General features: G+C 37.8%; 1 protein-coding gene across 7 annotated transcripts in view; it reads right to left on the reverse strand.

Annotated features, from left to right (window-relative positions):
• Nucleotides 1-12,327, reverse strand: part of LOC135198469 (axin-1-like) — a 225,726-nt gene that overhangs the window by 104,560 nt on the left and 108,839 nt on the right. For 6 of the 7 annotated variants that reach the window (XR_010310807.1, XM_064226084.1, XM_064226044.1 and 3 more), the window contains 2 exons: nucleotides 6,401-6,696; nucleotides 1,676-1,840 (listed from right to left, as the gene is read on the reverse strand). Coding sequence is in view for 6 of the 7 variants with exons in the window: in XM_064226084.1 (XP_064082154.1) it covers nucleotides 1,676-1,840; nucleotides 6,401-6,696 (461 nt within the window). In the remaining variant the exon portion in view is untranslated. The remainder of the gene's footprint in view (nucleotides 1-1,675; nucleotides 1,841-6,400; nucleotides 6,697-12,327) is intronic. The other variant, XM_064226092.1, reaches the window with a different exon arrangement.

The raw sequence follows: 12,327 nt of genomic DNA on the forward strand, positions 1-12,327 counted from the left end.
TGGCGTAGGTGTGTGGTCTTTGACCACTCTTCACCCGATTTACACATGCATTGCCAGATATCACAAGATTCCTTCCTTTCATCTGCGTTTTAACCAGATCCAGCTAGGCGCTAGAAATTATCCTATTGTTAAGACCAAAGGTTTGTTCGTGTATGAACAACTGTTTATTCCCTATAAAATGTATTTTTAAAAATATTTTTGGGGTCTGTAATGCATTAATTTTTTTTACATTATTCCTTATGGGAATTATTGTTTCTGTTTTCGTAGGTGGTTCTGGAACGGATTATGTACAAAAACTGAGGTTCCACTGTACACCATTAGTCTCATTACTGAAAAAATACATTCCAATGCTGAATCAGATCAGCAACTTCTTGCACAGATCAAATTATCATCCAAATTCCTTTATGAATCCTTCTAATCAATAACAATATTTAGCTGTACCTGATTATAAAAGGGTAAAAATTTCTCTGTAACAAATCCACCTTAATACAGTATGTACGTGTAACCTTCGCTGCTTATATTACAAAATAAACCAAGCGGCACACTTTCTATAATACATGCTCATAATAAATATCTGACCCTTTACAGCTTTTAAAATATTAAAATTTACTCATATGACCAAACCATCTAACCAAGATGGCTGGCCTACAAATCTTACCTATGGTATTTGCCTTCAAAAAACTTACAATATCCACCTCTGACCATTTTTCAAGTACAGGCAGTCCCCGGCTTACAATGGATGTTCTGTTCTTGAGACGCGTTTTAAGTTGAAAATCATCGTAAGCCAGAAAATCATAAAAAAATCCTAAGAAAACCATACTTATAATGCTTTTGGGTGTATTAAAAACTATGTAAACTGCATTTTTATTGCATTTTTCATAAAAAAAAAACCTTCAAATATTGATTATTTTGCAATTTTGGAGTCCTATTTCATCTGCCAGATCGGAGTTGTAAGTGCCGCAATCCTGAAACAGGCGTCGTAAACCTGGAAATAATGTCCGCTAGATATAACTCAGAAGCGTCGTAACATCGGAACGTTGTAAGCCGGGGACTGCCTGTACAGTTCAAGTTGTTAAGTGAAACAGAACACATGGTTGTTAATCCATGCTTGGATGAGCACTGTCTATGCTACAACACAAGCAAAGGTTTCATAAAAACCCACTGAAACACTTCTTAATCCAATTTCAAAGTAAATACATTCTAAACAAACCAAGCACCAAAAAAAAATAAAATAAAAATTTTGCAGCTCAATGTTTGTAAGGTTTATGCATATAAAACTGATAATAATGATGCCTTTTCAATGAGTTAAAAAGCTGTTAAATACCTATCACATACCATCATAAATCTGTTGCTTCCAACTCTGTACATAACAAACAACTGCAGGATCAAACCCAAACCAGTTATCAAATACTTGTTTCAAAATTATGTATTCATCAGTTAGCAAATATCTTCATGAAGCTTTAAATAAAAAAGAACATCTTCACTAACAGATGAGGATAAAAGTAGTATCAAGTAATTATGGCATAGCCTTCATCAATAAGCAAGCGTAAAATAAAACAAAACCTTATATTTATTAAACACGCCAGAGATTACTTAGACATGCAAACATTATGATCTAATGTGAAAAAGAGGACATGCAAGCATGCATTTCAGGAAAAGTAGGAAGTGTACTTACACCGATGAGTCAGTGCAGGAGAGGGTGTCATCAGTGAGAGCATCAGAACTTAGACTCTGAAGTTCAGAGTCCTGCCTGCTGGACACGTGAGCAGTGGAATACAGTGCGTGATATGGATTCACACCACTACCACCACCACAGTTGCTGACTCCATGCAAATATTGCCTAGAACATAAAATATAAAAACAAAATAGAAAAAATAAAAACAAAAGGTTATGTGTATAAAACACAGAGGAAGAGATGATGGGAATAAAACAAAAATCAGCTTGTGCAAAGGAGGGAGAACACCTGTAAAAATAATAGGAAAATGCAATCATAAAGAGCTCTAAAGAAGAGGAACTAGAGACTGGTATCAGCACAACAAACTACTAAGACTACAGCTACCACCATAAGAGAAAACATAAGTCAGTACACAAATAACATTCAAGCAAATGGCAAAGGGCAGAAGGGAAGCCACTATATTTCACTGTAACTACAAGAGTACTAAGTAACAAAATGTGAAGCACACAAAACACTTTATCATTAAAGCACTTAGGGATGTTTATTTTTTCATAAACTTTTCTGTTTGCAATAGTTGTTCAAAATGACAATTTTTAATCAGATTTTATTATTCATAATTAACCCTTAAACGCCGAGCCGGTATTTCCGAAAGTGTCTCCCGTATGCCGGCGGCGTCGCAAGTGAGCACCGAAGCGGAAAAGTTTTTTTTTTTTTTAAATCACAGCACACTTAATTTTCAAGATTAAGAATTCATTTTTGGCCCCTTTTTTGTCATCATTACCTGAAGTTTAGTATGCAACCATCGGAAATGAAAAAAAATATCATATATAAATATTGGAATATATGACAGCGTGAAAAAAAATTTCATATATAATTGTATACAAATCACCCTGTGAGCAAAACGGTTAAAACTAAAGAGTTAATTTTTTTTATTGTACACTAAATTGCAATGATTTTGGTATAAAACAAATTGTAAAATGATCAAAGCAACACAGAGAAAATATTATCACAATAAGATGCATGAATTTGTAACGAGCGGACGTAAAAAAAAAAGTTTTCAAATATTCACCATAAATATTGTGCTAGAGACTTCCTGTTTGTTGCAAAATGAAAGTAATTGATTGAATATTACTAAAATGTAAGTGTTATAGCTTACAATTGCAGCTTTCAACCATTTCGGTAGAGTTAAAGTTGACCGAAGGTCGAATTTTTTCTATGTATTATTATTTATATGAAAATATTTCAAAACTGATAAAAGCTACAACCATTGGTTGTTTTTGTTGTATTCTACATGAAATTGCGCACATTTTCATATGTAAAACTTTATGTAACGGCTAATTTAAAATGGTGCAAACATTACAACAATCGGACAAAAAAATTTCTGATTTTTTCAGAAGTTACCACCCGGACATAAGGAAAAAGTTTTTTATCATAAATTCACCATAAATCGAAATATTGTGCTAGAGACTTCCAATTTGTTGCAAAATAAAGGTAAATGATTGAATATTACGAGAATGTAATAGTTTTAGCTTACAATTGCATTTTTTTACCATCTCGGTCGAGTCAAAGTTGACCGAAGGTTGAAATTATTTTTCTATCGTTATTTATATGAAAATATTCCAAAGCTAATAAAAGCTAAAACCATGGGTTGTTTTTTGTTGTATTCTACATGAAATTGCAAAAATTTCCATATATAAAACTTTATGTAATAGCTAATTTAAAATGGTGCAAACATTACGACAATCGGACGAAAAAATTTCAGATTTTTTTCGGAAGAGTTACCGCGCAGACGTAAGGAAAATGTTTTTTTTTTTTTCCATAAATTCACCATAAATCAAAATATTGTGCTACAGACTTCTAATTTGTTGCAAAATAAAGGTAAATAATTGAATATTACTAGAATGTAAGAGTTTTAGCTTACAATTGCGTTATTCGACAATTTTGGTCAAGTCAAAGTTGACCGAAGGTTGATATTTTGGCACTTATCATTATTTATATAAAAATATTTCAAAACTGATAAAAGCAACAACCATGGATTGTTTTTAGTTGTATTTTACATGAAATTGTGCACATTTTCATATAAAAAACTTTATGTATCTACTAATTTAAAATGTTGCAAACATTACGATAATTGGGACGAAAAAATTTATGATTTTTTCGGAAGTGTTACCGCATGGACATAAGGAAAAAGTTTTTTTCATAAATTCACCATAAATTGAAATATTGTGCTAGAGACTTCCAATTTGTTGTAAAATGAAGGTAAATGATTGAATATTACTAGAATATATGAATTTTAGCTTACAATTGCGTTCTTCGACCATTTTGGTAGAGTTAAAGTTGACCAAAGGTTGAAGTTTTGGCACTTATTGTTATTTATATGAAAATATTTCAAAATTGATAAAAGCTACAACCATGAGTTGTTTTTGGTTGTATTCTACATGAAATTGCACACATTTTCATATATAAAACTCTATGTAACAGCTAATATAAAATGGTGCAAAAACTATGTCAAAGTGACAAAACAATTTCTGAGATGTGACGCTGATGCTTTTTAGTGTGAGAAGAAAGAAATTCACGCTTGCACGCCTGGGTAACAATTGTAAACAAAACAACAGCTTGATCCGTGAACTCCTAGCATCCCCCAAAGGCGCATGATTCAAAAGTTTTCGCCTAGTAGGCCTATAACTATTTTTCCGCGAATTTAAAAAAAAACTTTTTTTCGTCGACATTTCGTACGTCAGTTCGGCACCCGACAGACAATTTTCGTCGACATTTAATACGTGCAATCGGCGTTAAAGGGTTAACAAACCTGAGGTCTTAACATAAGAAGATTTCTCTCCCTTTGCATTAAGACCTCAGGTTTGTTAGTTATGAAAAATACAAACTGATTTAAAATTTACCACCAAAATAATTTCTGCAATATCTCCCTTCTGCAATGATAACACTTGCAACACCAATTATGAGAAAATAGAAATTCTGGATAGTAGTACGACTTGATGTAAAACTTATCTCAGCTGTGAAACAAGTGAAGATTCATCATCCAATTGTGACTGATGATAAAAACATTTCTACAAATTACAGTCTTTCAATTTTAAGGGACACTACATGACAACAAACATTGAATAAATGAGAGACTGACACATTTCTCAAACTGAAGACGACCAATTCAAATATTTCACCAGGTCAAACATTTTTGAAGAGGAACAGTATTTGATAATCTACTTTATAGTAGGTACACAAGATCTGTCAGTCTAGAGAAATAACTTGGTCCACTAAAACAAAATTATGTACCATGACTTATTTTGATGACGACGTTTGACATATCTTTGAAAGCCCTTAACCATAATTAATCCTCGTCGAAAACATCAAATAATGAATAGAAAAAGGTAAGGGTAAAAAAATGTTTTATTATTCAAGTAAAATTTACAGGTTCACTTACAGTAGAGATACTGTATTTGAAAAATATACCATGTGTGAAAAAGTACATACAACATACATATTAAAATATTTCCCCAACCCCTACCAAGAGCACTTGAAAAGAACACAAAATGAGGGGTGTCCTTATATTGTATTTTCTAATAATCTCAATCTACCTCTCTATAAACAATAACCTATTCAATTGAATTCTATTTGACCACTGGTGATAACTCGGCATTTTGAAACAAGGTGGCTGCAGTACAGATATCTGGATTTCTGTTAGTAACATTCTATGTGGATACTGGACACATACAATGTCCTCGGGTCTGAAGAACATGAAGAGATCTGGGGTGATATACCATTAACTGGTTATTCGTTTTATGGATTGTTGACACATGCCAAAAGTACTTGGAGTTTTGGCTATAGTTCTACCATAGCAGAGGAATATAATTTCAATAATTCTGCTGATTCTCTCTTCAAAATATGCTCATCCTAACAAAATCTGGACTGATCTTGAGATCTATGTTCCCACTGTTGATAACCTTTTAATTTCTTATGATAGTTTGGTCAGTTTCAATAACTATGTATTTTCTATACAGTCCTATTAAAAATGAGTGATTCTCATCTCAATGCAGAAAGGTGAAAGGAATTTGGGGAGATTTGGCCTACAGGGACATTATATGACCTACCTTGAAGGTATCACTTACTTTGTAGCAGTGAATACATTGAGCTAATTCCCTTTTCCCCCACTGATTCAATAAGTATCCCCTTCCTAACAAAGGCACACCATACAAAGAAACACCTCCATCCTCCATCAAATATCACACACTTATTCTTTTCTTAATTCACTTCCCCAAGAAGTAACTGACACTCATGTCACCAGTCTGACAGAAGTTGATGATTTAAGTAGGTTCATACCAACTCCAATATTGTACTCACAACTGAGTTCAGCATTTGCCAGATTTTTAACTTGGCTTTGTAGAAAGCCTCAGTTATATCCAGCTATCATCAGGTAGCAAAGCAATCATTGCAACTTGATAGGAACTCAACCAAAAATATGTTTAACAGTATAAGAGTAATTCCTGGTTCAAAAGCTAAAGAAAACTAATTTTTTCAGTCAGTCTCACTACTGAATGTAGAAATACGCATTCTACCACTACTGAAGAGGTAAATGAATGATATACTACCTCACCTTGAGATCTCTGCATCACCTGATATATTATGCTAGAGCACCGTCACCACGAAAATATTACAGCAAACAGTGCCTCCCACTGTACAAAGAAAAAAACTGACCTTATCTGTACTTACCCAGCAAAAGCCTCTGGTTTTCTTCTCTCTGCAGCTGCTCTTTGTTTGACAGTTGCAGCTAAAGCTACCTGAGTGAGGCGCAACTGAGTGTTGCCTATGCTGCCTTGATATTCACAGTCTTCATGTAAGGTGGGAAGCACTCCTGATCCTCCCACAACACCTGCTCCAGGACTACAAGGTGAGGGTGAGTGGGGAGAGTCACCCCCTGTTTGCTGCGTGGCAGCTGCCAGGTACGTGAGGTAGCGCTCGCTTTTCAGGAAACTGGGGTACGTGCTACGGGCCATTTCCTCTTCCACCTGACAAAGGGTATGAACAGCTAAGTTAGCATAGATTCAAAGCTGAACACCAGGAATGAAAGCATAATGGTTGCCTATGCTATGGTGATGAAAGACAAATACATACTTCCATAACAGTCCTTTAAAAAAAATAGTGCTTTAACATCAAAATACACGTGACATCTTACTTAAAAATGACATTTTTGTGATAAAATTTTACTTATACTTACCAAGTAATTACATAGCTAAAAGTTTCTAGCATTGGCGGCTAAAATTCAAAATTCACAGTAGCGATTCTTTTGTTTTGGTTGTAGGTAACTAGCCCCGCCCACTTTCGGGAAGATGATGAACAACTGAGCCAGGTATTTGTTTATGACTAAGAATCCATGTGTGGGGAGAATGGGGCTCCCATTCTGTAATTACTTGGTAAGTAAAGGTAAAATTTTCTTTTATAAAAATGTAAATTTTTACATGAGTAACTTACCAAGTACTAATTACATAGCTGATTTCACACTGACAAGAGGTGGGAGACATGGACTATTCTACCCCAAAAATTATGCATTAATGAATTTGTGAATAGAAAAAAGGGCTTGCATGGTAAAAATGTTTGTTGTTTCCTTCCTTGTAAGAGGGTTGCTGCAAGAAGATACTGCCAGTGGTTGGTGCTTATCTTACATGGCAGAGGCGGGGCAGTTTGGCCCAGGTTGCTTGCTACCTGAGCGGGAGCTTTGAAGCAAAGATTGTGATCTAATGCTTGTAAAGACTAAAACATAATGCCCCTGACCAGGCCACAGTACCAACAAAATACCAGAACAACAATGTTACCTACACCATAAAAACCTAAATCCAACCCTCAACCATAAAATAAAACTGTTGGGTATTTTAGCACAAAGTACCCCCAAACTCCCAATAACTCAAAACCTTGATTCAAAGCAAAAAACAATGGAAGGGATGCTTCCTAAATTTCCTTCCCCAACACCATGCCAGCCACTGAAAGGGGCCTAACATACTGCAATCACTTACACTGTCTATTTCGTTTAAATAGTGAGATGCCAACACTGACTTGCATCTCCACAAAGTTGCTTGAAGAATATCCCTGGTGGATAGGTTCTTGAACACTATAGATGTGGAAATTGCTCTGATTTCATGAGCCTCTACTTTGAGGATTGGAAGACACTCCTCACCTACTTGAGAATGTGATTCTCTAACTACTTGCCTTAAGAAGTATGATGGCATTCTTTGTAAGAGGTTGCAAGGGGTTCTTTACCAACATCCATTAAGTTACTGGAAGGTCCCTAGTATTTTCTGTCCTCTTCAAGTAGAACTTTAGGGCTCTCACAGGGCAGAGGACTTTTCTCTTCCTCAGGCCCTAATTACTCTAACAGGCTTAGTCATGACGAAAGATTGAGGCCAAAGTGTAATGGGATTCTCATTTTTGGCGAGAAAATTAGAGAAAGTAAACAAATAATATCTCCCCCAAAGAACCAGATTCTCTTATCCATAGCTTATAGTTCACTCACTCTTTTGGCTGTAGCTAATGCAACTAGAAAAAGATAGTTTTTTGTCATATTTCTGAAGACGGCCTCCTCCATCGGTTCAAAAGAAGGACCTGAAAGCCATTTTAAAAAATTTAGGTCCCACGCTACTGATTCCATTCCTCTTTTACGCGTGTCAAAAGATTTAATCAAATCTGTAATGTCCTGATTTGCATATAAATCTATTTCTCTGTGTCTGAAAACAGAGTTGAGCATAGCTCTGTAGCCCTTTATAGTTGATGAAGATAAGCCCCTGGATTCTCTGACAAAAAGAAGAAAGTCTGCAATTTCTGCAACAGTTGTCTTAGAAGACAAGATTCCTTTCTGCTTGCACCATGCATGGAAGATTGCTCACTTATTTTGGTAGACAGCTGCAGAGGATATAGGTCTACACTCTTACAGACGCTTCTGAAAATTATTTTGCTCTGAGTAATCTCTTGACAATTTGAATCCTGTCAGAGCAAGAGATGACAACCCTTGATGAAAACTCTTGAAATGCAGTTGCTTGAACAGATTTATCTTCTCAGGAAGTAATCTTGGTAAGTCTACTAGAGGCTCCAACAGGTCTGGAAACCACTCTTTTAGTGGCCAAAATGGGGCTATTAAAATCATTGACACATTCCTGTGTTAAAAACTTGTTTAGAACCTCTCTTACCATCCCAAAAGGAGGGAAGGGATAAAAAAAAATTGTCTGACCAATCTTGTAGCATTGCATCCGTCGCCAATGCTAGAGGATCTGGTTACTGGGGAGAAGAATGTGGGGAATTGATAATTTATGTGTATCACAAAAAGATTGACCAATGGTTTTCCCCACAACTTCCATAGGGACTCGCAGACCATCTGATCCAGCGTCCATTCTGTTGGGATCACTTGATTGCGCCTCCTCAGCTGATCTGCAATGATACAGAGTTTCCCTTGTACAAATCTTGTTATGATCGTTGTTCGATTCTCCTTGGACCACAGAACGCGGTCTCTTGCTGCTACGCACAGCAAAAAGGAATGCATTCCCCCTTGTTTGCTGTTGTACGCCAGTGCTATTGAGTTGCCTGAGACCACTGGTATTGTTTTGTTGTAAACTTCCAAAGCCAACATCTTGAGTCCGAAGTGAACAGCCCTCAGCTCCTTTATACTTATATGCATCTCCTCTTCTTCCAAACAAATTCCCAACACTTCCTTGGTCTCTAAAATAGCTCCCCAGCCTAAGTCCAACACGTCAGGCATAGAAGTCCAGGTTGGGGCTCTGGGATGAAGACTTTCCCCAAATATACTATCTTTTGAGATGGAACCAGCCCAGACCTTTGAAAGTTTTTTAACAAACCTAAGTCCTCTGTCAAAAGAAGTTTCCTTAGATCCTCCGTGCACTGCTCCTTTGTCTGAGAAATACTTGTGCAGCCGTCGACAGACCGAAACAGAGTGCCTGGAATTGGTATATTTGATCCTGAAATACAGATCTTGGGTATTTATTTGACTTTGGATGTAGTGGAATGTGGAAATATGCATCCTCATATCTATAGATACCATCCAGTCTCCCTGGTGCATCGCTGATAGAATGGAGTGATTTGTTTCCCTACGAAACTTTGTCTTCTGTATGAAGACATTTAAGGTGCTTACATCCAATACTACAGGTGTCCAACCGCCTGTCAACTTTGGCACCACAAACAGTCAATTGTAAAACCCTTAGGAGTTCTCTGTGACTACCTCTATTGCTCTCTTCTCGAGGAGGGAATGTACTTCCTCTGCAAGAGCTGAAAACCTCTATGAGCCTACTGAGTAGGCAGTCAAGACAATGAGCTTCTTAACTAGGGGAGGTTTTTCTAGGAACAGGATCGAATACCCAAATGTCAGCACTTTTCTTACCTTTTCTTACCCATGGTTCTGTCCCTCTCTTACTCCATACTTCCCAAAATTGCTGGAGCCTGGCACCTACTGGAGCACAGAGAAGGTCAATTTCCCTTTTGGCGGCAGGTCTTGTCAATGTCTTCTTAATTGCTAGAAAGCTGAAGCGGGTGTGGGCTCTCGTTCTGGGGTTTGGTCTCTGCTTGCTACCACGAAAGGGAAAGGGCTGTAAAGGCAACGTTTCAGCACTGGTAGAAGCAGCAGCTTCTTTCAGGGATCTCATGGATTGTGCCAACAAGTCTTGTGTGGATTTCTGAAGACCTGTTGTGATGTCACTAACTACCGACAGTGAAAAGGGAGTCCTTTATTAAGGGTGAAAAGAGAAAAAAGTGCAGACTTCTGAATCATAGTCACTCCCTTAGTGGTGTAGGAACACCAAAGTTCCCTCTTTTTTAACACCCACATAGTATAAAGAGAAGCTATTTCTCTTGAGGCATCCCTTACTCCTTTGTCTCTACAAGAGAGATCTAGAAGGTCTGAGCCTATTTCTGAATCAAAGTTGGGAAATCCTGAATTTTCTTAGTCAGCGCTCCTACTGACCAATAAAAAAAAAAAAACTAATTACTTTCAAAATCTTGAAAGTATTCTTCATAAAATTATCTGACTCCACTGAAGAGAACATTACCATTGCAGCAGAGAATGGCAATCTTTGGGCTGAATCGACAAGACCAGAGAAGTTCCCTTGAGAGGAGGCAGAAACTCCCAAGAAAGGAGCTTCTCCGGCTGCATAATACACATATCTCCTAGTCAGAAAACGAGAAGGCAGATAGCTAAAGCAAGCCTTCCCTTTCCCTCTCTTGTTTGCTAACCAAGTATCAACTTCCCTAGGGGTCTTCTTCACTGACACTGATAATACCATCTTAGGTAGTTTGGCTGAGTCAGACTGAATGCTTAACTGAAGTGTTGAAGTTGGAGAAGCAGGAGCTGCTGGAGAGAAAAAGGTAGGGTATGTACTCAGCAAAAAATTGAAGTATCCTCTTCTGCTAACGACATCCTTAGCTGGTTTCGGCACAGAAGGCAGCTTCTTTAAAAATCCCAAAATAACATACAACTTCTGCTGGACAGGATCACTAGTCTGTACTGCTACCGAAGGTACATGCTGTGATGCCAAATTCACTATATTTTCTTATTCTAGTGCTAAACTAGCTGAAGAACCACAAGAGCAGTCTAGATCCTTACGACTACCCTGCACTGTCTAACGTTTAGGAGCTGGCCATTTTACTGCTCCTTTATGTTCGATGGTCGCCGGACATTCCACTGGACATTCAACCACTTCCATGCGCCTGGAAGAAGTTGGGCACTTTGGCGCCGACTGGTGCTCCTGTGCCACTGGGCATTACTTGGCCAGCGGGATCCAACTGACGCTTCTGTGACACCAGCACTGCTAGGCACCAATGAGCTCTTATGTCTATGAACTGGGGGAGAGCGCTCTGGTGAGAACCTCTCTGGGCTTTCCCAAAGACTTCATGAAGATATAGCTTCTTTAGTCTTCTTATACAGAATCGCTGGTGCAGCAGTTATGTTAGCTGCAGACCTTTTCAATGGTCTAGAAGTGTCACTACAGTGCCACTGGCACCTCCTTTCCAGGCTGGAAGCCTCGTAACTAGAGGAACGACAGTGCACTCCCGCAAAGATGTCTTTCCAATGGCTGTCTGCTGTCATCACCTAGGATTTAGCTACAGATGAGACTGAGGGGCCAACTGGCCATGGGCAGACCCTACTGACCTCCCTTGAGCTTCCAGTATGGCTTCTCCCCAGTGGAAGGGAGTACACCAGGGACCTTCGCCTGGGAGAATCAGCAGGATGGACAGCCAGCTCCTTCACTTGCACTTCACTTTTGCACTCCATGAGCACTTTCACCGATTCACCTAACTATGACACCATATTGAACAATAATTCAAACTTACAGTTGAATTTGCTCTCCCAAGCGGCAATGGTGTGGGGTCAAGAACCTAGGACCTGGGACCAGGATTAGATAGAATAGTAGAAGTACTGGGAATGGGTGAAATATAGGAAACAAACAATTGGTATTTCAATTGACCTATCTAATTCCTGACTTGCAGTCAACCTGTTTTGCTAAATACTAGCCTTCCAGTCCCTTGCTAATTTAGATAGATGAGAAGTTTCCACTGCTTGTTATCCCATCCCTTTACATTCAATAGAAGTCTTATCTACAGAACAATTTTGCCCTCTACAGTTAACACAAATTATGTGAGCATCA

Source organism: Macrobrachium nipponense, chromosome 23 (genome assembly GCF_015104395.2).
Source record: "Macrobrachium nipponense isolate FS-2020 chromosome 23, ASM1510439v2, whole genome shotgun sequence".
Classification (NCBI taxonomy): domain Eukaryota; kingdom Metazoa; phylum Arthropoda; class Malacostraca; order Decapoda; family Palaemonidae; genus Macrobrachium; species Macrobrachium nipponense.